The following is a 27318-nucleotide window of genomic DNA, read 5'->3' on the forward strand; positions in this document are numbered from 1 at the left end:
GAAAGACAGTTAGAGAAGACAGAGTGAATCTGCCAACTGGAGGATGAAGTGGATGCACTGCGACAACAAATTGAGTAACTAAAGCTCAAGGTGAGAGAGAGAAGAAAGAATAATGAGGAGGACTCCACTTAGCTGGACCTGAACAAGAACACCGAAGAGGTCTCCACTGTCCTAGACCTGAATTGTCCAGCACCAACAAATTTTTAGTCTAAATAGTTTTTCTCATTCATTTTAAATGGCACAATGCAAATGTAAATATTTAATGCTTCAATTTTGTCGAATTTATAGTTATAGGGGCTCTGGAATGGGGAATTTTTGTGCGGAACATTTTTACAACAAGAAAGCAGATGAAATGGTGTATTACCAGCCCTTAGCAAGCTTGAAAACACTATGTAAAATCCCGGTTTTGCTTGCAAACAATGGGCTATATTTAAATAAAATATCTACTCATTCTAGTTTAAAAAAAACATGAATGATAACTTTTTGTTTTTAAACCATGTTATATATAAAAAAATTGTCTTCCAAAATTTTAAAACACTTAAATTATATATACTATACAACTCAAATTTATAATTCCATTAACTTTTTATTAATTTGAAACAAAATTAATCAAAATATACCCGTGTAAAAATATGTACCACATTTCAACCGCAATTAATGGAAAAATATACCCTGAAACAACGAGAGGAACAATTAGACCACGCAGAGGACGAATTTGAGGCGTGGGCACATAAGCGCTGACATATGCTCATTGTGAAGTATGTGTACGGATCGATACCTTCCCCTGTAAACAAAGCAAGCCTGTGTGTCTGCAATCCGGGTGTGTAAAGTGAATACAAATGTGACAAACGATGGAACAATCTAAAACACCTCATTTAGATGGGCAACATTGGTCGAGATGTGGGCAATAAAATATTTTGTAATTTGATTAATTTGTTCTTTAAATTGCAATGCTTGTAATTTGGATCGATTCGAAACTCTGTAAGGAATCATGTTAAGCGTACAGTTTTGAAATCTCGAACTTGCTTTCTTTCAATAAGTAAAAAACCAACCAGCTTTCATTAAATTAAAGGTGGTTTACATACGTTTGATTGCCAATATCTTCATATTTCCTATGATCCAATTTTTTAGGAAATTTAGGCATAAAAATATTGTCACTTATACAGGCTACACATCTAGAATTGTCTTTCCGACTAGTCTTATCTATTTATCATTCTATCGCTCTAAACCGATTATCATATTAATTTTTCAAATTTTCTAGACATTTAGAATGTTTCCATAAAAAAATAATAAGCTAAAAAAATTACATAATTGTGATGCTTGCAACATCAAGTCAATAACCCCTAGGAGATATTTACATTCCCATATCTTTGGAGAGATTTATTGGAAAAAAAATGAGTATTTTATGTCCCTTGGCTAATAAAAAATGAAGAAATAAAATGTGGATCAAATGATTGTTCTTTTCAGTATTACGAATCAGTTAAATAAGATGATATTGGAAACATCACTAATAAATAACTGGAACTAAACTAAATTCACTGAAATTGAATTGGGACACTTGAATGGACGGCTTTGACACCTTGCAAGGCGTTGCAATTATATTCTCCAACACTCCCCCTTAATTACAACTACATAAAAATTAAATTAGTCTATGTCTTTGCTAGACTTACAATTTAAAAAATTGGCTTCAACTAGATTAACTTTTCTTCTCTTCTTCCTCTAGAGCCTGTAGCCTCTAAATTTTTTCAGCGTTTTCTTCTTGTTGTATCCTTCAAACATTAGTTTCTTCATTTGCTGTCACAGGTCTTACATTATTGCAGGATGTCTAAGCATGTCTTGGACTTCTTCAAAAAACAACTTGTATGTGGGTTGTTGCCACATATTATATTTTGTAATGTTATTTTCATCATCAATCTGTTGCAACATAAGATTATAATAAAAAAAAAACATTTTTTCAGGATTCCAATACCTGAAAATTTCATTGATTTGCTCATCATCGATGTTGTCTTCAACATTCATTTATGCAGCTTCTATGCAAACTTCATTTAGACATGACATTGCAACCCATGCTTCAAGGAAATTTAACTCTTCTTCATAATCATTTTATGTACCTTGTTGATAGAATAGAAGAAAAAATAGGAGAAGAAACAACAAAGAAACCACAACAGAATGACCAAGAAACTAAACTGAATTTGGATTGGAATTTGTTATTTAACAATGATTCTCCGCATTACATTTCATGGGCATTTGATAGTTTTTATATCATCAACTGTCGTTACATAACTAATTATTCGGTATAAAACTGTCTAGTTACATTTTACCTAAAGTTACTAATTTGTTGTCAAACTAACAAACTCCACCTTGACAACAATTTTCCTAATTTCTTGCCCATGCCCATTCATCACCTTTTCTGCAAGCCAAGAGAAGCTAAACACCACCGCAGCTTCTCTATTGTAACTGGCTTTGTGAACATGTCTGCACAATTCTCTCGTGTATGGACCTTTTGAAGAGCTACTTTTCTGCCATCGATCACATGTCTCAGAAAATGATACCTTACATTAATGTGCTTGGTTCTGTTGTGATAAGCAGGATTTGTAGCCATGTGAATAGCGCTTTGACTGTCACAAAGTACATTCACTTTCTCTTGCGTCCTTCCAATCTCATCGAGCAGACCCTTTAACCAGATTGCTTCTTTACTAGCATCTGAAGCAGCTATATATTCAGCTTCGGTAGTGGACAACGCAACTGTTTCTTGAAGCTTTGACATCCAACTAATTGCTCCACCTGCAAGAGTAAAGACATAATCTGTATTAGATCTTCTTTTGTCCAAATCACCTGCATAGTCAGCATCTACATATCCGCGGACTGATCCTTCACTACCATTAAAGACGATGCAATGGTCACTTGTGCCTCTTAGATATCGAAGCACCCATTTCACTGCTTGCCAATGTTCTTTACCTGGATTTGCCATGAACCTGCTGACAACTCCAACTGAATGTGAAATGTCAGGTCTTGTAGATATCATCGCATACATTAAGTTGCCTACACCGTTTGCATATGGTACATGAGACATATACTGCTTTTCTTCATCATCACTAGGACTCAAAACCGAAGAAAGCTTAAAATGGGAAGCTAAAGGAACATTAACGGGTTTCACATTATTCATAGAGAACTTTTCAAGTACCTTCTCCACATACTTCTGCTGTGACAACCAAAGCTTACCATTTTTCCTGTCTCTATGTATCTCCATGCCCAAGATATGTTTGGCTGCTCCAAGATCCTTCATATCAAACGTCCTAGATAGTTGAGCCTTTAACCTGTTGATCTCTTCCATGCTTTTGCTTGCAATAAGCATATCGTCAACATACAAAGCTAAGATAATGAATATGCCATTGAAACTTTTGAAGTACACACAATGATCATACTCACTTCTTATAAAGTTCTGGCTCACCATGAAGGAATCAAACTTCTTGTACCATTGTCTGGGAGACTGCCTCAAACCATACAATGATTTCCTGAGCTTGCAAACTAATCTTCTACTGCGACCTCGTACAAAACCTTCTGGTTGTTCCATATATATCTCTTCGTTCAAATCACCATGTAGAAAAGCTGTTTTAACATCTAACTGTTCTTACTCAAGATTAAGCAACGCAGTTAGTGCCAACACAATACGTATAGAAACAAGTTTTACAACTGGAGAAAAAATCTCATGAAAGTCTATACCTTCAACCTGAGAATACCCTTTTGCTACTAGTCGCTCCTTATACCTTTCAATACTACCATCAACATTCTGTTTCAGCTTGAAGACCCATTTACATCCAACAACACTTCTCCCTTCAGGAAGCTCTACAAGATCCCAGGTATTGTTCTTGGCTAAGGAGTCCATTTCTTCTTCCATAGCCATTTTCCATTTCTCGCTATCTGTATCATCTACTGCTTCCTGATAACAAGAAGGTTCCCCATCTTCAGTAATCAAAGCAAAAGATGAAGCAGAATCTTCATACCTTTTGGGAGTTTTCCTTTCCCTTGTAGACCTTCTCAGAGCGACTGGTTGCTGAACTGGTTCAGAAACTTGCACTGGTTCAGAAGCTTCAACGGCTTCCTTTGTGTCTTCAACACCTTTTTCTCCAGAAGTCTCTCCTTCCTTTCGACTGTCACCGAAAGGTCTAGCCTCCAACTGAACTCGTTGACTCGGCGATACCTGTTCCTGTTCAATTCTTTCAACATTTGATTTTAACAAAGAGGATTCATCAAATGTTACATCTCTACTAATGACTATCTTCCGCAATGTAGGATCCCACAACCTATATCCTTTCACTACATAGTCATACCCAACAAAGACATAACATTTCGACTTTGGATCTAATTTTGAACGCTGATTTTTCGGAATAAGAGAATAAGCATCACAGCCAAATATCCTCAAATGTGAATAGTCACAAGACTGACCTGTCCAAACTTCTTCAGGAATTTTACAATCAATTGCTACTGAAGGTGACCTGTTAACTAAATAACAAGCAGTAGATACTGCTTCTGCCCACAACTCCTTTTGCAAGTTAGCATTGCTCATCATGCTTCTGGCTCTTTCCATAAGAGTCCGATTCATACGCTCAACAACACCATTTTGCTGAGGAGTATAAACAGTAGTTTTGTGTCTCACAATGCCCTCATCCTTACAGTATTGTTCAAATTCAACAGAAGTGAACTCACCACCATTGTCAGTTCTTAGACATTTAATAGATTTTCCTTTTCTTTTCTCTACCATTAATTTAAATTGTTTAAAGACATTTAATACATCAGCTTTCCTTTTTAGCAGATAGACCCACACTTTACGAGAGTAATCATCAATCAACGTTAAAAAATACAATGCACCTCCATATGACACAACAGGGGAAGGCCCCCACAGATCAGAATGAATGTAGTCTAAAACATCTTTACTATTATGATTTCCAACTTTAAATCTCTGTTTACACTGTTTTCCATACACACAATGTTTACAGAAATCTAAATTCAAGGATTTCAGACCAGGAAGATATTTACGTTTCATCAGTATATGAAGACCTTTCTCGCTCATATGACCCAATCGTTGATGCCACAGACGAGTACCTGCTTCTTCCTTTTCTGACGCAATTGTTGCTTCACTGGCCTGAGTACTTCCTTTTAACCTCTAAAGATTTCCGACCTTTTCTGCCTTCATAACCACAAGGGCTCCTTTAAAGACTTTCAAGACGCCATCCTGACCTGTAAACTTATAACCATATGAATCCAACACTCCCAAAGAGATTAAATTTTTCTTCAAATCAGGTACATGTCTAACACTAGTTAATGTCCTAATTGTGTTATCATACATCTTAATCCTGATATCTCCCATCCCAACAGTCTGACATGACACATTGTTACCCATAAACACAGAACTACCATTTACATTTTCATACGAGGTAAACCAATTTCTATGTGGGCACATGTGATGCGAAGCACCAGAGTCTAACAGCCAGCTATCAAAACTCTAAGAGACATTACATTCAGGTGAAGTTTCATCTATCATACATAATTCTTCAGCAGATAAAACTTCGTCTATCATACCTGAATCGACCTGATTCGCTTCGTTCTTCGGGTTTTTGGATTCCTTCCATTTCCAACAGTGCTTCTTCAAGTGTCCAACTTTACCGCAGTTCCAACATTTTGCCTTACACTTCTTGCCCTTCGATTTCGACCTTGAAGACCCCCTTGGTTTTTCTCCTCTTTCCTTTGAGCATCCTCTAGCGACCATGGCTTCTGATGCAGCTGTTTCTAATCAGGTGCTCTTATGACATTTATTCCCTCCCCCTGTGATATACACAACTTCTATTGAGGGTGAAATTGAAGGTGAAATTCCTGCAGACATGGATCCAAAAGAAGAAGAAAGAGTCTTCAGAAAGGCTTTCTTGGACCTCACAGAAATGGTGAGGATATTGTACCAAGAAAGAAATGAGAAATTGGCTGGAGAAGGGTCCAAACATCCACAGGAAGGAGAGGGCTCTTCAGGAGGTAAGAAGGATGATGATCATTCCAAGAAAGGACATGGAGGTAATGGTGATCCACCACCCCCATCTTCACCTTCTTCCTCTTCATCCTCGTCTTCTTCTTCTGTGCATAAGCATAGATCCTTTGGAAAAAGTCCTTTTTTGAAGCTTGATGTAAAATTCGAATTACCTATGTTTAATGGTGAAGTGAATGCAGAAAAGCTTGACAACTGGATTAGGCAGTTGGAAGTTTACTTGAGGATCCAGAATATGCATGATGATGCCACCAAGATTCAGTTGGCTTCTTTGAGAATGGATGGAGCAGCATTGGTCTGGTGGTAGGCCAAGACTAAAGAGGAGATCAAGAAATTTGGTAAGGTTACCTTAACATGGCCTGAATTTCCGTTAGCCATTAAAAAACAGTTTTATACTCTTGCTCACATGCAGAAATCCATTATGAATTGGCAAAATTTCAAACAACTTAAGGGTCAGAGTGTCCAAGACTACACCCAAGAATTCAGGAGAAGAGCTCTCTTGTTAGGGGTAGATTTACAGACCCAAGAAACCTTGCTGAAATACATTGGTGGCTTGCATAGCTACCTTAGACACACCATCTTGATGTTTAACCCTACTAGCCTGGACGAGGTTTGTGTCCAAGCTACCCATTTAGAGGCAAGGGGAAAAACACATTTGAAGAGGGTAGAAACAAGCCCCCCAAGGGGAAAAACAAAGAGAAAACCTCCAAGGGAAAGGGAAAAAAGAATGCATATGTCAAACAGGAGAGTGAGAAAGTGATTTGTAAACATTGTTCTAAATCAGGCCATGAGGAGAAAAACTGTTGGAAATTACATCCTGAAAAAAGACCTCAATCTAACAAATCCAAAGGGAAACAGAAAACTACTGCCACTACATCTACACCACAGGATTTAGGGGATGATTCAGGTGATGAAACCAAAATTGCAGCCATGGGTTTGAAAAACTTGAAGGGAAAAGAAATTGAAACTCAAGCCAGCACTAGTACCTCAAACTGCCATGTACAAGCTCCTAATGAGGAAGAAAGAATTGAACTGTTTCATGTGAGGGTGATTTCAAAACATACTAAAATTGACACACTTTTTGATAGTGGGTCACAAGAAAACCTTATATCAGAGGACTTGGTCAAGCAGCTTAAACTTGAGACCATTCCACATCCGAAGCCATATCCACTTGGATGGATTTGCAAGGATGCAAATTTACAAGTTTCAAGAAAGTGCACATTGCGCTTTGCAATTACTGCACATTTTATTGACACAGTTGAACTTGATGTGGTACCTTTTGATATAGCAGGAATTGTTTTGGGAAGTCCTTACTTGTTTGACAGGAAAGCTATCTTTCATCGCCATGAAAACAAATATCATCTTTTCAAAGATGGCAAGGAGTTCATTGTTAGAGCTCATCGCAAGAAGACAAATATAGCGATGGTGAATGCAGGACAGGTAAAAGGGCTGGTCAATTCAAGTAAGAATTTTGTTCTTCTTATGATTAAGCCCAAGGTTGATGTGAATCATGAGTCATTTGACAATTGTGATCCAAAACTTAAGTCAGAACTGTATGATGTAGTTGATGCATATCATGAGATGTTTCACGAGCCAACAGGTTTGCCTCCTAAGAGGGAGATTCAACATGAAATCCATTTGCATCCAGATTGTCCTCTTCCAAACATAGGCATGTACCGCATGTCTATTATGGAGAATGTTGAAATAAAGAAGCAAATCAAGGACTTGTTGGACAAGGGTTTCATAAGGCCAAGTACTTCGCCATGTGGGTCACCGATTGTATTGATTCCAAAGAAAGATGGCACTTGGCATATGCGTATTGATTTCAGGACCTTGAACAAGATAACGGTAAAGAATCGTTACCCACTCCCAAGGATAGATGATTTGTTAGACCAGCTGAAAGATGCTCGATATTTCACTAAGCTAGACTTGTGCAGTGGATATCATCAAGTAAGAATTGAAGAAAGTGACATTTGGAAGACAGCCTTTAAAACCAAACAAGGACTCTTTGAGTGGCTTGTAATGCCGTTTGGTTTGTGAAATGCACCTGCAACTTTCATGCGGGTAATGGATGATGTCTTGCGTCCTTTTCTTGATGATTTCATTATTGTCTACTTAGATGACATCTTAATTTTCAGCAAGTCTAGAGAAGATCATGTCATGCATGTTAGGAAAGTACTTGATGTTTTGAAGAAGAATCAGTTATTTCTTAAAATGTCAAAGTGTGAATTTGGAAAGACTTCTTTGGTTTATTTGGGACACATAGTAGGAGGAGGTGCTTTGAGAATTGATCCTGCTAAGATCGAGGCTATTGTGAAGTGGCCTACTCCCAAATCCATAACAGAGGTAAGAAGTTTTTTGGGTGCAACTCAATATTGGAGGAAGTTCATCTCTAACTTCTCTTCTATAGCAGCTCCTATACATGCAGTGACAAGTGTGAAGCATGCTTTCCAATGGGGAGGCAAGCAGCAAAAAGCTTTCGAATCTTTGAAAGAGAAGATTAGTTCAGCTCCGCTCCTTGCATTACCGGATTTGAGACAGCCATTTGAGATACAAACCGATGCTAGTGATTATGCCATGGGTGCAGTTCTTCTACAGCATGGTAAGCCTATTGCTTTTCATTATGAAACTTTTAATGGTGTTGTTGTAAATTATCCTACATATGATAAGGAGTTGTATGTGTTGGTACAAAGCGTCAAAAAGTGGAAACACTATTTGATGGGCAAAGAAACTGTTATACATACCGACCATCAGCCCTTATAGTACTTGCAATCACAAAGCAAGTTACAACAGTCACGACACTTCAGATGGAAGGGCTTCTTGCAACAGTTCCATTTGGTATAAGGTACAAGAAAGGTACTTTGAATAAAGTTGTTGATATGCTTTCAAGGCCTATTATTGGCGCTGTTACTTTACTTGAGAATGATTCCATTATACATGATAGTTACATAGAACAATATGCATCTGATGATGACTTTAAAGATGTGTATGCTAACTTGAGTAAAGGGAATCATGTAGAGGAAAATGACTATCACATGCATAACAATTTGCTGTTTCATTTGGGCAAGTTTTGTATACCACAGGGGGGGAGAATAAATGTCATAAGAGAAGCTCATTCTTCTCTTATTGCTGGCCATTTTGGGGTAAGCAAAACAGTTTCACATCTACAGAGGTATTGCTATCGGCCTCGCATGGTAGATTCTGTTTCAAGGTTCATAAGAGGATGTTCATTATGTGCTACAAGCAAGCCTAGTAATAGGAAGCTTGGTTTGTATACTCCTTTGCCGGTACCTTCTAGACCATGGGAGAGCATCTCTATGGATTTTTTAGGAGGTTTGCCAAAATCTAGAGAGCAGCATGATTATTTATATGTAGTAGTTGATCGTTTCAGCAAAATGTGTATACTTATGCCTTGTAAGAAAACTATAATTGCTTAACAAACTGCTGAATTATTTTTTCATCATGTATGGATTCACTTTGGTTTGCCTACTTCCATTATTAGTGACAGGGATTCCAGATTTGTGAGGAATTTTTGGTCCAACCTATGGGAGATGATGGACACAAAGTTGAAGAAAAGTATTGCTTTCCATCCGCAAACAGATGGACAAACAGAAGTTGTGAACAGAACCATTATGCACCTCTTGAGAGGATATTGTAGCAAGCATCCCAAGCTATGGGATGAACATTTGCACTACATACAGCATGCTTACAATCGTGCCAAGCACTCTTCCACAAACACCTCACCGTTTGAAGCTTGTTTTGGTTACTTGCCAAAATCACCTCTTGATTTCATTCTTGAGAAAGATGCTGCCATTGAGGGACATAGTGATATTGACAAAGCTCGTTCATTCATTGAAAGAATTCAACAAATACATCAGCAAATTCAAGAACAGCTTGAGAAGAGTCAAGGCAAGTACAAGGAAAGACACGACAAGCATAGAGTCGATCACAAGTTTCAAGAAGGGGATGAGGTATGGCTGTACATTAGTAAGGAAAGGATGTAAGGAGAAGGTAAAAAGCTGAAGCTTATTCGTTATGGTCCATTCAAAATCCTCAAGAAGGTTGGAAATAATGCTTTTCAATTAGATTTGCCTTCCTACATGCAAATGTATTCTATTGTCAATGTGGAGAACTTACGTTTGTATGAACCTCCTTTCATTGTTGATCATGAAAGTGTTGTTCAGCTGCCATCTATAGAAGATTTCTCACCAGAATTCTTAGATGAGCTGAAAGAAGATACAATCCTTGACAGAAGGACACGCACTTCAAGGAGGGGCAGTGTAGATTATGTTCGAGTTGGTTTCAAAGGCAGCAAACCGAACAAGGCAAAGTGGATGGAGGTGGACAGAGTGAGGGAGTTGTACCCTCACCTATTTAACAGGTAGTTGAAGGCTTTTGGGGTCCAAAAGCTTCCCAATGGGGAGGTGTGATCAGGTGCTCATGTCCTAAGTGTCGTAAAATGCTCAAAATTTAAAATGCTCAGAACTGGTTTAAAGTTGAACGAATGGAAAGTGCTCGTCCTCTTGATTCCGGTGCCGTGAACGGTTCAAAAAACGGTCGCCGTATGAGAAAGTTATGGCAAAAAGAAGAATTTCTCAATAACATTGAAAATTTGAATTTTTCAAAAAAAATTAAAAAAAGAATATTCCATAGAATATTCCTTGGAATATTCTAGGGAATATTCCTTTTCAGCAACCAATCACAGGCTGCCACATGGCAGGCCCGGAGGCCGCCACGTGGCCCATGATGACGTCAGCAAGGTTTGTAGCATATTTCAAAATTTTGGATGGCTGGAGGATCGAAACCGCAACCTCCCTATTACAAGCGATCTGCCTTACCGTTGGGCCACAATGGCGAAAGTTGAATGTTGTGCGGACCAAAGTTTATTTAAATTTTAAACTGTTTGTTGGGCGGGAAATAAAGGGGGCCAACCCCTAAGCGGCCAGCCCCCATTCCATATGACCTTGGGCCCAGAACCTAGGGCTTAAGCCCCAACTGCCAGCACACTAACCACCAGCGCGCAATCCAAGGTAAACCGTTCACATGCGCATTAAAGACAGATAGTTAAATTTGGCGGTCAGGCCAGATTTGTTGGCGGAATTGGCGGACCGCCAAAATTGGCAGGCTTATCTGGCCTCCAACTACAGTTAGCTGGAGTTTTTCTAGGGGCAGACTGGAGAAACTTTAATTGGCCATAACTTTGGCTAGGAAAGGCGGTTTTGGACGAATTTTTTTTTGATTTTGGGTATTTTCGACCTTCTGAAGCCATTGGTGTAGGTCTTACAGCCATCTGAGGTCATTTGCAGAGGTTTTGGAGCCGTGAAAGTTCTAGGAGCCACTAGGGCCCAGTATTGTGAAGACTGTATAGGGTTGCAGGTATCCATTGGAGGTGAACCAGTAGTCAATCCTGAAGGATTCAAGTGTTCTAAATCCATTTTTACCATCTGTTCCACCTGTAGATGCTTCTATTCAGCTGTATATTCAATTTGAGCATTTAATTAAAACAAGGACAGGCCCATTTGGGAGCTTTGGACCCAGCAGACGTAGCCCAGGAGGGGTGAACTGCTTTATCAACTTCTTTTGCATCTGTGGTTGATTTATTTTGCAGAACAAATTCGTTTTAGTGTGTTAAACAGTAAAAGGAAATAAATCTGCTATGCTTAAATGGGTCATGAACAGCTGAAATTTTCATTTGTTTTCTTTCTGCAAGACATGGACATCTTTTAAATATGTATATATCTTAATTGAATACCTTGCAAACCATTTACAAGTAGTTTCAAATTCAGATCAGTTTCAGTGCTGGATTTCCTTCGTACTTCTTCAGACAGGAGAGCTCCCACGACTGATTCAAACTTCAAAGAATCAGCAGAGCTGAAGCTGATTGAAGTTATGAAGTGATCCCACGATTCAGGCAGAGAACACATCAAGGTTATGGCTTTATCTTCTTCTTGTATTTTGACTTCCATATCTGTTAATTGACATATTAGTGTATTAAAAACATTCAAATGTTCTACAACGTTTGAACCTTCTTTCATTCGAAGACTGTATAACTGTCGTTTCAGATAAATTTTGTTGGTTAATGATTTTGTCATATAGAGATTTTCAAGTTTTTCACACAATCCTGACGCCGTAGTCTCTTCAACAATGTTGAAGAGAACTTCATCCGCTAGGCATAACCGGATGGTACTGAGAGCTCGGGCATCCAAGTCCTCCTAGTCTGAAGTAGTCATGGTTGCAGGTTTCTTAGTTGCCCCATCCAATGCCTTGTGCAACCCTTGTTGCACAAGCAAATCCCTAACCTTTGGTTTCCAAAGAGCAAAATTGCTCTTTCTGGTGAATTTCTCCACCTCGAATTTCGCATTCGACATCTTGGCCATTTTATTCTTCTCCTAGGGTTTCAGTCTTTTCAGAGGTTTATATTTCCTTTTTTTTTTTTAAATTTCCTTCAGCTAAGGTGTATATCTCCTTATTTCTCCAAATAGAAATAACCCTTAAAAAAAACTTTTCTCCTTTCCTTCAATAAAAAAAAACCTGTCTTCTTTTCCTTCTATTTCACTCACACATTTCTTTATTTAAGATTTCTGAAACAATTGCTGAATGTTTTTTTCTTTGTTTTTTTTTTATTGAAAGAAAGAACTTTAAGAAGCCCATGATTTATTTAGCAATGGCTAAAAAGGAAAAATGCTACCCGGTCTTTTACGCAGCTTTGATCAGCATAGAATTCTGCGATCTATGCAGACAGCACACGCTCTGGTCTTCACACGCAGGGGAGACAGTCACGTTCTGGTCTTCACATGCAGCAGACTCTCGGAACGCGGACAACACACCGCCCTTCACACGCCTTTGTGCAAACACACAGCCACCAGACTCTCGGAACACAGACAGCACACGCTCTTCACAAACCTTTGTGCAAACACGCAAGGTTTTCTTTGCATGCAGATTCTGGACAACATTCCACAATGCTCTGGTCTTCACCTCACGCAAATCAGGTCTTCACACAGCCGTCGGTTCTCACCGTACGCAAATCAAGTCCTCACAAAGCCGTCGGTTCTGGATTCACACAGGCTGGACGCAGGCTGGATTGCCTGGACCCTCATGCAGGCTAGATTGCCTCTTTTCCAATGCCGGCTCTGGACGCTTCAACCTTGACTCACGTTGTTTTCTTCAACACACAACCGCCTTTTCTTCAACGCCCATGCTCTGATCACGCTCAGGGAGATTCACGCAGGTTGCCTTTTTTTTGTTTCTCACAGGCAGATTGCAACGCACAACCGCCTTTTCTTCAACGCCCACGCTCTGATCACGCTCAGGGAGATTCACGTTGGTTGCCTTTTTTTTTTGTTTCTCACAGGAAAATTGCTCACTCAGATTCAACTACCTAGCTTTGATACCACTTGTTGATAGAATAGAAGAAAAAAAAATAAGAGAAGAAACAACAAAGAAACCACAACAGAATGACCAAGAAACTAAACTGAATTTGGATTGGAAGTTGTTAATTAACAATGATTCTCCGCATTACATTTCATGGGCATTTGATAGTTTTTATATCATCAACTGTCGTTACATAACTAATTATTCGGTATAAAACTGTCTAGTTCCATTTTACCTAAAGTTACTAATTCATTGTCAAACTAACATACCTGCACATTGGAAATCAATGGTAAGTTTAAAAACAATTGCAGAACCACATTGGCTTTGTTCCTTCTGCTCTGTAATGAGAATTTTTTCTTGTTGCGCTTCTTTCTCTGCCTCTTTTTCTGTCTCTGTTTTCTCTTTATGGGCTTCCTTGTTTGGTTTTTCCTCTATCACTGTTTCTGTCTTTATCTCTGTCATTGTTGTACTAACCTGTGTTGTTGCAGACAGGCCGTCTTCCACTTGGTTTTCAGATTCAAGTGGGATTATCTCACCAAACAACATCATGTCAATATGATGTTTTTGTTGCATTATTTGCAACCACTAATCATTAGTCAAAAAATCTTCATCAAAATTCACATCAGCAATATTAATTGTTGGATTCACCATAGCATTGACTACTCAAATAACAACTTCACTGTCATCAACAAGCTCTATTGCTAGATTCACTAAGTTTTCATTGTGGTTGTGCACAGTGGGGTTCACGAGCATCTACATGCTCCTTCTCTACTACTTTTGCTACTTCTTCATAGACATCATCCACTTGTGGTTGAGCACAGTGGGATTCAACAAATTTTTCATCTCAATGTAGATCTAATGCTGTAGATCAACCTTCATCTTCAACTTCAAATGCCCCCCCTTACACCAAATATCCTCTCAAGGGTACCCCAAGCCTCCTTGACTTTCTTGGCATCTAAAATGTGGGGAAGAATGTTGTCATCCATAGATTCTTTTATGCATGTCAATGCGAAGACATCTTTTTGCCTCTTCACTTCCAAATCTAAAAAGATTTCAAACATCTCTTGTTGTTGCTTTGACTTGGCTCAACAAACAAAGCAAATTGTAGATATCACATCTAACTGCAACAAAAAATGCCTTTGCTTCTTGACTTCCACAAACAAACAAGTCTACAAATTTTTACAAAAACGACACTTTCACAAAAATATCACAATACCACTTTTTTTATATCTTTTAAAAAAATCCTCTCCTATTTGTGAAAGCTTAAAAAAAATATCATTTTTTTAATAAAAAATATATATATATATATATATAATAACTTTTTAAAATCCCTTTTTAAAATCTTGAAAAACCCACTTCTTTTCCCAGGAAAAAAAAAAAAAAACACAAAAAAAAAACCAAAAAAACAAAAAACCAACCTTTTCTTAACACAAAACAAAGTTTCCTTTTTAAAAGTTTCCTTTTTAAAAAGACTTTGTGTTTGGGCTTCGTTACAAACTTGACATTTTTTTACTTTTCGAAAAGGCGGGACTTTTCTTAGTGCTCATGCGAGGCACAAGCAACTCGCGCTTTCTGTTGGGCCCTTTCTCGTTATAACGCTCTGATAACAGGACGCATTATAACTTCAATCCAGAGAGAAATAAAAGCTCGGCCCTTTTTAGAGGCTTTTTCAAATTTTTACTGTTTTCTTAAAATTCTTATGCAGCTCGGTTATGTTTTTGGTTGTTTATTTTACTCACTTTGTTGCTCTTTCAAGGAGTTTTATGCAAATTAGTTCTGATACCATGAAAAATTTGAAGAAATGAAATGTGGAGCACAAGATTGTTTTTTTAGTGATTTGAATAGACGGTTTTGACACTTAGTAGGTGGTTAGAATTATATTTTCCAACATTGACAGCTTTTTGGATCCCTCCTCAAACAGAGAATCTGCTGCAGAATTTTGTTCCTTATAAATATGTGAAAATGTCAGTCTTCGAAAATTATTGATCAGCACTCTTATGGGCTGCATCCAGTTTATTAACAAAGGCTGCTCAAATTTTGATCTCTTCAATCAATAACCACTTTAAAATCTCCATAAACATCCCAAGATTCAATAGCCAACTTAACAAAATAAAACTCTCAAAACACTATAAGCTTTGCCATATTAATAAATCCAAGCCATATATTCCCACCAATAAGATAATAATTTCCAAAATTCAAAACAATATATACCCGCTACCACAAACACTATTAAATGCCACCTAAGCTACCACAAACACTATTAAATGCCACCTAAATAAACCGCCTGGAAATGTCAAACTATCTAACTCTCCTGCATGCAAATATTGCAATGCCAAACTCTCGGAATAAACAGAATCCTCCCTCTGATTGGATTTTAGTCCATGGGGAAGCGTCCATCCACCTTCATCTTTGGTTCTACTGGTGGGGCTGGCCGGTTGTTGCCCACTGCCACTAAATGAATGCGATAAAGCGGCGCCAAAGCCAACAAGTGTTTGTCGTTTTTCAGATTTCGAACACCGGATGTCCACCCCCATCCTTTCACTCTTGTCTGCCTTCTGGCAGGTGGGACAAACTCTCTTTCGGTTGTGCAAATTATTATGCGTCAGCCAAACCAGTGAAAGAATGTGCTTCTGTACCACCTCCACCTACGGACTTATCCGCAATGTGACCACTAACGGATAAAACAAGTTTCTGTAGGTATCATTAAAGCATGGACGGCGTTGCTCGCCATGCACTGGGTAGGCAGGCTTCGTGGATGATTATTACAATAATTCAGTGTTTTATAAATTTCGGTGGGAAACGGGAAAGAGACAAAGCATGAATTCACACAAAACATGACCTATTGTTTTTTAATTTATTTTGAAATTTTTTCCAACCTTCACTTTTATTTAGTTGAGTTGACTTTTTCAACTTATTAATTCCAGGAAAACTGGGGCTGTTTTTAATTAACCAACGATTTGCTAACTTCCACGCTAACGATTTTACCTATTTGGACTTTTGGCCTTGCTCTGTTAAAAAATTCAGTCGCACATTAAGGCTCTGTAACCTGCGGGTTCTTTTACTCTTTTTACATATATTACTGCAAATATATTCTCTGTATCTCTTTGTAACTTTCTTTTGATACTAATTTGTTGGAAAGACAGAAGAGACAAAGTATGAATTGATTACTGCAAATACGTTCTTTGTATTTCTTTGTAACCTCCCTCTGATACCAATTTGTTGGAAAGGCGAAAGAGACAAAGCATGAATTCACACAAAACATGAGCTGTTGCTCTTCTATTGATCACACAAAACATGATGATTACAATGAACCCATTGAAGGGTATTTAAACCTTTTCCAACTAGTTACTCCCCTAAAATATCTTGACATGCAACCACACATTCAAAGTCATCTATCACTTGACTTGACTCAATCACTGAGTGAACTGACTCTCTATGTTTAGCCAACTCCTCACGCAAGAGTAATCATCTTATTTTAACAATTTCCATGCATGTGGGTGGACTATCATAGATCGTCACCATCACAATAATTCATAGTTTTCACTAATTTCTCTTCTCAAACTGATCTCTACAGCTGTAGTTTAACAAGGTACAAATTTTGTAGAGGAAAATAATGGAAATTTTGGTATGTTTTTTGAGAAAATTTTGTTAATTTTTTTTAAAAATCTAAATTATAATAATCAAATTTAAAAACTTTGAATATTCAAAAAATTTAAAAAATTCTAAATCCATTTTATCCATTAAAAATAATTCAAACACTCCCGCAATTAAATTTCTGACCAAATTTCAATAAAAATTTCACCACTTGAACAAAATTACCGCAGAGCGTCAGTCTGATCCGTGAGCCGTCGTAAAACCAAAGGAATTGTGCTGACAGACTGAGAGTTGCACGTTCCGCGAAATCCTTGCGCATCTCAAAGTCGAAATTCATGCGCGAATGTTAGTCTACTCGATGTATTTTGTGTTCTTTCTAAGTGAATTATACTTAAATTTTAATATAAAAATATAAAAATGTAAATTTAAATTATATAATTTATATAATTCAAATATTCAAAATTATCAAATAAATTTAAATATTTAAAAAAATATATATTATTTATATTCACCAAAAATAATATCTTCAGCATCCCAACAAAAACCCCCAACACCTCTTATCACTTACAGTGCACAAAATGCTAGGTCCAGATCTGATCAGCTGATACACGGTCCTGGCGAATCAGTAGGAATCAAGGATCTGGAACTATGTACACGTAAACTTACTTTTTAATGAACCAGATATTTTTTTCTTTGGAAAAAGAAAATGCAAAGCCTAAAAAGTGATGGGAGTGTTTTTGCTGGTTTGTTTGCAATTATGGAGAACCAGGCCTAGAGAACTGTCAACGTTAGGACCTGCCAGAGATTCATGTCTGACGTGATTCTATTTTAAAAATAAAATACCATTTTTATTTCAACATAATAACGAGTACAAGTGCTCATTAGTCGTAATAAGAAAATAACTTATATTAACATGTGCAAAAGTCATTCAAGTCAGGGACTTCCACGTACCAATGATCATAGATTGGGCTGAACCAAATCTTTCTTTCATCCAATCACCCATGTGCCATATTCCAAGCATGAACATGGGATCATATGGGTGAAGCCAAAATAGAACCAACCAAGGCTTCCAGAGGTTGAACCACCTCAACCCTCAGCCACAGTGATTTCACCTAACCGATCCAGAAATCACTAATTGGTTAGAAAATGCTATCATAGTAGCTTGATCCTTGATGGTATAGTCACCATCCTTCTTTTTTATGTTCTTTATATTGTTCTTATAGAAAGGAATCTCTATTACCTCAGTAAGCAAAAGAATCCTCAAGGACTTATTCTCTAATGTGGATATAACTGTGAACATTAAAAATACAAAGATTATGTTAACAAAATCCAAAAGTATCACTTATGACACTTTCATAAATGACAACAATAACTTGGAGGAAATTCCTTCATACAAATATCTTGGAATTGATAGAAAGCGTATGATGGACTTGAAATCAAGTAATGTACATATATTCAAATTAAACCACTATTTTCAAATATTTTTCTCAATAACAACCTTCCTAACCTCCTAAATCATCAAAACTATAGTGACCTTGAAAAACCCATTTTAATGCTTTTTGAGTATATAAATAAGTTTTTAAAGAAATCTACATAATCTCTTCTATTTCTTAAGGTGTGATAATGGATGTTAATTATCATCATATATAAAAGTTGATATCACAGTGTTTATTTAAAGTGAACAATATTGAGTAGTCTAACTAACAGATGAAATCACCCTTTTTGAGTACCTTTTCTAGTCAATTTTGCCCAAAATCCAGTAGACGTTTTTAAGAATCATAAGTTTAACTTGTTTAATTTACAAAGTTTGAGTGTCTCATAGGTTTTTTCAAGCATTGAATCTATTTATGCATTCAAACGAGTCTTTTACACAACAAAAAATCACAACTTTGCTCAAAATTGTATTATCGGATTCTGACCCAAAAAACCATTTTATTTATTAATTAGATTAAGCTTATTTCATTTATAACCAAATATTCTTTTTATATTAATATGTTTTTTTCATATATCAATCTTAAATTAAACATTAAAAAAAAAAATTACCCATAAAATTATTTATTGATAATTTTTTTTAATTTTAATTGTCAAGTCCTTTATATTTTTATATACATATTTTCTTTGTATTAATGCATAAAAAATATTCCCGAGAAAGACCAAATGAATAAAACCTAACAAAGTTCACATGCCAACCTTGAAATTGACCGTATATAAAACCAAACAATGAAACCTCACATGAATTTCATTTCATTACGTCCATGGGCATCTTATCATTGGAGTGTCTTAACCCTACATAATGGAAAGTGGAAAGTTAAAAAATGAAATGTGTCACTTTGTTGCTGGTTCACAATAATGCTTAGCCACTGAATTGCCCACTTTAAAATCAGGCATATATAGATTCGAGCAAACCTTGAACATCAATCATATAATCTTAATCTTAATCTTTGTCATAATTATCAATCATATAATGGTCGTTGATGTCATGTGTGTTTTGTCGGAAACTCATTGTTTCCGAACAATAATGTAGGTTTTTTTTTTTTTAAATGTAAGTTCAAAACGAGTTAACTCTCCACTTTAGGATAAGCCGCAGCTTTTTTTTCAGAGTAGATAAGCCGCAGCTTTACTGAAACCTTGGGCACCAAATTGACATATCATAAATATTTTACTTAATGCAACAAGTGTTTGTTTACAATGATAATGTAAATCCATAACCAACCCACTATCCACTTTAGGGTCGACCAAAGATTCATGAGTGACCTTGCTTACATATTTTAATTGATTCTCATTTAATATTTATCATGGAAATATATTTAATATTTATCATGTTTTTAGCTTTGCAAAATTATATATTAAAAAAAGGTCCCGACCAATTTGAAGAACATGTGGAAGAGCATACTCAAGTCTGCTTCCTGACTCCCAGAAAAATCCCTAACAAAATATAACTCTTTCAACCAATTAGGAAAGGACAGTTTTTGGTGCTACAATCAATGAACGCTTCATAAGGCATGAGGTACAAAGTCCGGCCAAGAAAGAAGATAACTTAAGAATATATATATATATATATAAATAAGAGTGCTTCATAAGGCATGAGGTACGAAGTCCGGCCAAGAAAGAAGATAACTTAAGAATATATATATATATATATATATATATATATATATAAAAATAAGAGTTTCATTGTATTTCTGGAAAATGTGTCTAATCTTTAAATATGTTATAATAATGTTGGTTACAGGATTTAGAAAAACATCGAAGATATGAATTGATATCTGAATTTTAATATATATAATTTTAAAACTATTTTGCTAATGTATATATCAAGTAAATAAGTAAATATTCATTAGATATTTCTAATTTTTAATATTAATTTGATATGTCAAAATAGAATATAGAATTAAAACTATTTATTTTAGTAAGTTGAATCTAGTTATATAAGAAGTTACTGTTATCATATAACACTAAATTTAATTGAAGTTTTAATAATTAAATTAATAATGAATTGGGTAAAATTTATAGGGGTATTGTTCCATGGTTAACAAAATGTGAATAATTGTGGAATTTTAATGATATATGAAGTTATTTATTTATTTCAAATTTGTTATTAAAAAGATGATTTTTTTGGTAAGATATTAATTTACTTTAACATATTAATTAAATTAATTTACATAATGGTTGTTATTTTTCTCACCCAAGATCAAATGTCTGTTAGTGAAATGATGAGCATTGTTATAATGGCTTTGTGCCTATGAATATTTTTACTTGTGAGTGCCTATGCATACTATTACTTGGGGGTTGGCTTGAAAATGAAAGTGTACTATTGATGTTCCCTCCTCCTACCTCTCAGTGTAGGTAAGTACACTTGTAACAATGGAAGAGGGGCTTCATGCTTATGAATATTGTTACTTGTGGGTTGGCCTAAAAATGAAAGTGTATTATTGATGTTTCCTTCTCCTACCACTTAGTGTAGGTAAGTACACTTGTGACAAGGGAAGAGGGGCTTTGTGCCCATGAATTGTTACTTGTGGGTTGGCCTAAAACTAAAAGTGTATTATTGGTGTTCCCTCCTCCTACCTCTTAATGTAGGTAAGTACACTTGTGACAAGGGAAGAGGGGCTTCCTGCCTATGAATATTGTTACTTGTTGGCTCGCCTAAAAATGAAAATTTATTATTGATGTTTCCTCATCCAACCTCTTAGTGTAGGTACTAAGTATACTTGTAATAAGGGGAGTGAGTTTTTGTGCATGTGAATATTTTTACATGTGGGTTGGCCTAAAAATGAAAGTGTATTGTTGATGTTACATCCTCCTACCTCTTAGTGTAGGTAAGTACAATTGTGACAAGGGAATAGGAGCTTCATGCCTATGATTATTGTTACTTGTGGTTTGGCCTAAAAATGATCGTATACTATTGATGTTCCCTCCTCCTACCTCTTAGTGTAGGTAAGTACACTTGGAGGGGCTTCGTGCCTATGAATATTGTTACATATGGATGGGCCTAAAAATGAAAGTGTATTATTGATGTTCTCTCCTCCTACCTCTTAGTGTATGTAAGTACACTTGTGATAAGGGAAGAGGGGATTCGTGCCTATGAATATTGTTACTTGTGGGTTGGCCTAAAAATGAAAGTGTATTATTGATGTTCCCTGTTCCTACCTCTTAGTGTAGATAAGTACACTTGTGAAAAGGGAAGAGGGGCTTCGTGCTTAAGAATATTATTACTTGTGGGTTGGCCTAAAAATGAAAGTGTTTTATTGATGCTCCCTCCTCCTACCTCTTAGTGTAGGTAAGTACACTTGTGACAACGAAAGAGGGGTTTTGTGCCTATGAATATTGTTACTTGTGGGTTGGTCTAAAAATGAAAGTGTATTATTGATGTTCCCTCCTCCTACATCTTAGTGTAGGTAACTACACTTGTGAGAAGGGAAGAGGGACTTCGTGCCTATGAATATTGTTACTTGTAGGTTGACCTAAAAATGAAACTGTATTATTGATGTTTCCTCCTCCTACCTCTTAGTGTAGGTAACAAGGGAAGAGGGGCTTTGTGCCTATGAATATTGTTACTTGTGGGTTGGCCTAAAAATGAAGATGTATTATTGATATTCCCTCCTCCTACATCTTAGTGTAGGTAAGTATACTTGTGACAAGGGAAGAGGGGCTTCGTGTCGATGAATATTGTTACTTTTGGGTTGGCCTAAAACTGAAAGTGTATTATTGATGTTCCCTCCTTCTAACTCTTAGTGTAAGTAAGTACACTTGTGACAAGGAAGAGGTGAATTGGACTGTGTCTTTTAATTCCTAGTCTAACAAAAATCCCTTCATGGTGCATTGAAATAACCCAACTAGGATTATATAATTGGGATAAACTAGAAATGGGTCAAGTGGCCTAACATATTAAGTTGTGATACATGAAAGTTGTTACTCATAGTTGGTTTGCCTAAGGGTGGAAATTAAGGTTACTAGTAATGTTTTATATACAATTTTATGAACATGTTAGAAAGTTTGGGATAACCTTATTTCACTTAGTAGCTAGAATCTATTAAGGAGAACTTGAACTTACTAGTTTTCTTGAGGAGGGAATAACCTTGCAAGATGTTAGTAGTTGTTGATGAGGAGTGTCGTTTTTAATCAAAAAGATCTAACATCGATTTGAGCTTTCTAAAAGAAATAGGAGAAATTCAATTTTAATTAATGTCCATTCATAATTTTTGAGCATGTCAATACCATGTAAGTTACATATACATACACAACCTATAAAAATATTAAAATATACACAAACTAATTAAAATAAATAATAACCACCCTACAATAAATCAAATATCACATTATTCTTATCTAATATATAAAATAAAATAAAATAAACATGTAAATTAATAATTAAATACTTTTAAACAAATATCCATCACATTTAATTTATTGATAATCATTATCATTAAATACGGCTTCCTTATATGCATTTATAATTTCCATCCATCACAATTCTGGCCAGCAATTATTGAATTTTTGATTCGTTGATAGCTTAATTTGTAATGAAAATTGGACTGTTAGCACTAATATTTTTTGATTCGTTGATAGCTTAATTTGTAATGAAAATTGGACTGTTAGCACTAATACTGTGTGGTGGGAGGACCGAAACCCGAGTGGGACTATTCACATTAACATTGGTTTGCGAATAAGGGTTGAATTGTTATCATTGACATTAAACACCAATGTATATTTTCAATGGGTGGGTTCAGTTACCAAGTAGCTTTCTCATCCATGGAATTTGAAATGAGGATGAGTTCAAGTACTGTATATAAATTGCATATCAAAATTTATGAAAGTTACGGTTTGGGCTCATTCTCGATATATTTGAGGCCTTTCCTCTTTCAGTTATATATTTTTATATATACAAGTGATTGACAAACGGACAAACGCATTTGGGACATGAGGCGTTGTTTTGATCCCAAACAAAAACAACAGAACGAAAAATATGCCAGCATCTTTATTTTTCCAGAAAAAGGTGAACATCATGGGTTTGTCCGTGCCATGACTGTACCAAGAACAAACTACAAAGTTCTTCTGGAGCCATGACTGTACAAAGAACAAACTACAAATCTTGCAACAGCGGTTTTTTAATAAAAAGAATACTTTGGATTGCTTTATTGAAATACTCAGTATCTTGCAACAGCGGTTTTCCACACGTATGAAAACGATGCCCATTTGCCAGAACCATACGCCAATTTCCTGTCTCCTTATCAGTTTCTAGAACTGTGAAACACACATTTGCATAATATTAGCGAACAAATTCAATGTCACAGGAAATGAGATTTCTATTTCATATTAGGCAATTATCTATTTATTTAAATAAGCAGTGGGTTTCGAAGTGATAAGGACATATTTTGACGGGTACAACTTGCCTGTTTAGCAGGCATGGGAATTGTTTCTGTCACAACTCTTTTATCCAGGATTGGAGTGTTTACAGCATGATGGTGATGACGATGTCCTGCACATAATGTATTAGAAATGAAGAAACCCATATTGCAAATCATTTGATTAAGATATTGATAATACCTCAAAGCAAATCCCTACCCTTTGTGAGCGGTGTTTGCAACAGAAAGAAGCATGATGCAATGACAAAGTAACAGAGCAGCAGCACGATACCCTTCATGTAGTTTGAAGTTCCATCCTGTACAAAAATCAATTACATGATATAAATAAAAGCAGAGTGGACATGTATTTAAATGCTATAACAAAAAATAAACATACAGCTATCTTAACCTTTGGATTCTTTACAAATCAGGGGGTTATGATGAATCTAATGAGTCTAGATTTGTCTATTATCACCTACGACAAATGATGAATGAAATAAGTTTCTGGATATAATAACATTGCAATAAGGGGCGAGAGTCCAAAGTTCAAACCTGTAAGATATATGCTGTTATTAGTACAGTGGCAAATAGAGCAACAGTCTCGAGGATATGAAAATCCAAGTCCATGGGTTTTCCCATAATCCAGGCTAGAGCAATCATAAAGGGGATCTGCAAAAACAAGTGATTGATATTCAAATTCTGTTCAATGTTTGTGATAAATAAAGACATTAATACTCGAAAAAACTACCATATACAGTTCTTCTTTATGCAGATCTTGATTCTTACCACAAACATGGCAATCTGAGTGGCAGAACCCATAGCCACAGCCAAAGATATATCCTGCAACAGAAGAAGATGCATTAAAACCTTCAAATGTCAAAATAATAAGGAAAATATGGAAAAATGATGTTGTAATGTGACACATGAGGAATAATTTACAGGGGGTGCTAAGGGTATTTGTTTTAATATTAAATACACCACTAACACTTTCATGTAAGTTTACCCTTCTCAGCGAAAAATGTTTTACTCCACACATTTTCTACTCACAAGTTTGTTTTTGAGAGCAAATAATACGGCGCCAGCGTGCTCGGCTGCATTGCCTACGATCGGTAACAGTATTATACTGATAAAGTTCACAGATATTTCCCATGATTCTGCCACGTCCTGATCAAACAGTCAAGCCATTTTGTAAAACGAACAAATAGAATATAAATTCGGTTAAATTAGTTTAATCTTTCGAAGGAATTAATATTCACCTCAATGGTCTCCACAATGTACTGAGAAAGCAGGGAGATAACAGCAGTCAGAGTGCAGAGCCAGACAATAGAACTTATGCAACCTATGGATGGTTCTTCCTCGTCTTCTTCCCCTTCTGTTTCCTGTAACACAAGGATAATATTTATGTTTGTATTGTGCCAATGGAGCACCAGGACTTGTGCAATGTTATGGTTACAATTTATTAATAAATTTGTACCTGGCCTTCTTCAAACAGTTGCCTGTGTGTCTTTAATTGGAAGAACAAATATGCAGCATAAGCTATCAGCATGATGATGCTGCTGACTCTAGACAGTTGTAATGTTGATACAGCTGCTTCACTATATTCCATAGATTGTTGAAGAGCCAAGGGTAGCATGAGACACAGTGAAGCCATCATAAGAAGACTGGAGTTGATTCCAGAAATAACCTGCACATCATTTACCAATAGTACAACACCCATGGTTAGGCCCCCCATGATTGAATAACTTGAGCAGTTTAGACTTGTTTTGGTGGCCTAATAAATCAAAGAAACACTAAAGAAATATCACTTGCCTTGTCAAACCTCTGCTCTTTTTTCATGTTTGCTAATCCACCACAGAAAAGAGATGTACCAAGCACAAGAAGTAAGTTGGAAAGTACAGACCCCAGTAGAGAATACTTGACCACATTGGTCTTGCCATGGTAGAGTGCAAACACTGCAATGAGCATCTCTGTTGCATTTCCACATGTGGCATTGAGCAGCCCGCCAACTGTAGGAGAATTAATTAACAACAGACTTGCATCAGTTACTTCAAAATGCCAAACATTTTCTCAAATATATCAATTAGTCTGATATCTGGTAAACACAAATATGAGTACATGGATAAACATCTCACCTGTTGGTCCAGTGTACAATGCAATTTGTCTGCAACAATTTACAACAAAATATCAGACTGCAGAACCAACAAGTCACTGCAGATGCAGTACAATAAGTGACTCTAGGAGCAGAAATAGGGTATTGATTACATATACAATGCAAATTTTCACTTACTCGGTGACAAAACCTAGACGTTCAGCAAGAGGTGCTAGACCAATCAAACTTATAATGAACACCCAAACCTGCAAACAAAAAGCACTGCACTTGTTGAGATCTAGAGATAGTTTTATATATATATATATATATATATGAGATAGAGAAAGAGAGAATTTACACTCACATTTCCTAGTTGAAGTCTGTCTGCTGCAATAGCCAAAGGCACTAGAGGAAACAAGAAGCTTAATTTGGTTCCCAGAATGACTTCATATAGATTACATAAGAGCAATCTCAGCCACTTGTATCTGATTATTAAACAAAGTTGCTTCTGGCTTGCTCGTCTCAGAGAAGTAGAAGAGCGATTGTGGGCCGATTCTATGTCTTTCTGCTCGTAGATCTCCTTGCCTGCGGCTTTTGAATCAATTGATGGAATTCCAACCGCTTGGGAAGACATGGTGAGGCTAAAATTTGGACTGAATCAATTCTAACTGATGAACGCGTAGAATGAACAATACAGTTGTTCTACATGAAATCAGAATAATTAACTATTTCTAAATCGCATCACTTGAATATAAGAATTGAGGTCAAGAAACGAACGACTGTTTCTTCTAGTCTATTATATTGTTGCAGTTCCCAGAGAAAGTATTGAGTGAATCCCAATGATCAGCATGTCCATATATTTATAGGTGCTCGTGAATCGAATCTGTAGTGGATAGTGTTTCTTGATAGTTCTGTGATCTTTATTTTTCAAAGACATAGTTGGATCCAAAGATCATATTTGTGTACTGTTTGTCCGTCACACATCGTAATCCAAAGATCTGTATCTATCCAACATGATTATTTCTTTTTACCCTTTTAAACAGAAGCATATTTTCAATCTATGGGGCGTTTATTTTTAAATAAGTTAAATTTATTTTTACATTCAAAATTTAAATTTAAACTATACAAATTTAAATTAAATTTTTAAAAAGAAATTATTAAATTAAAATATATTTTTATTTAACTAAAAAAGAATAATATTAAACAAAAGGGACTAATATTATAAACAAAAGGGAAATAATATTAAACAAAAGGGACTAATATTATAAATCCAAGGAGCTAATAAACCCAACCGTTTAATATTATAAACTCAAGGAATTAGTGAACCCAATGGATAAATATTAAAAACCTAAGGGATCAAGAAGCACAAGGAATTAATATTACAA

The 27318-nt window shown here is 36.1% G+C and overlaps 1 protein-coding gene across 1 annotated transcript; it reads right to left on the reverse strand.

Moving 5' to 3' along the window:
* Window positions 1-23454: 23454 nt before the first annotated feature.
* On the reverse strand, window positions 23455-26817 carry LOC149152851 (vacuolar cation/proton exchanger 1a-like). Its single transcript, XM_089446001.1, has 12 exons — window positions 26298-26817; window positions 26132-26199; window positions 25977-26005; window positions 25654-25850; window positions 25319-25528; window positions 25101-25223; window positions 24892-25008; window positions 24631-24684; window positions 24397-24513; window positions 24065-24161; window positions 23893-23978; window positions 23455-23743 (listed from the first exon to the last, which is right to left on the reverse strand). The coding sequence occupies exons 1-12, from the start codon at window positions 26565-26567 to the stop codon at window positions 23738-23740; spliced, it is 1374 nt and encodes a 457-aa protein (XP_089302127.1). The 5' UTR covers window positions 26568-26817; the 3' UTR covers window positions 23455-23737.
* Window positions 26818-27318: the final 501 nt, after the last annotated feature.

The sequence above is a fragment of the Pinus tabuliformis genome, chromosome 9 (genome assembly GCF_031772625.1).
Source record: "Pinus tabuliformis cultivar Carrire ecotype Pingquan chromosome 9, CPIR1, whole genome shotgun sequence".
In the NCBI taxonomy this organism is placed as follows: domain Eukaryota; kingdom Viridiplantae; phylum Streptophyta; class Pinopsida; order Pinales; family Pinaceae; genus Pinus; species Pinus tabuliformis.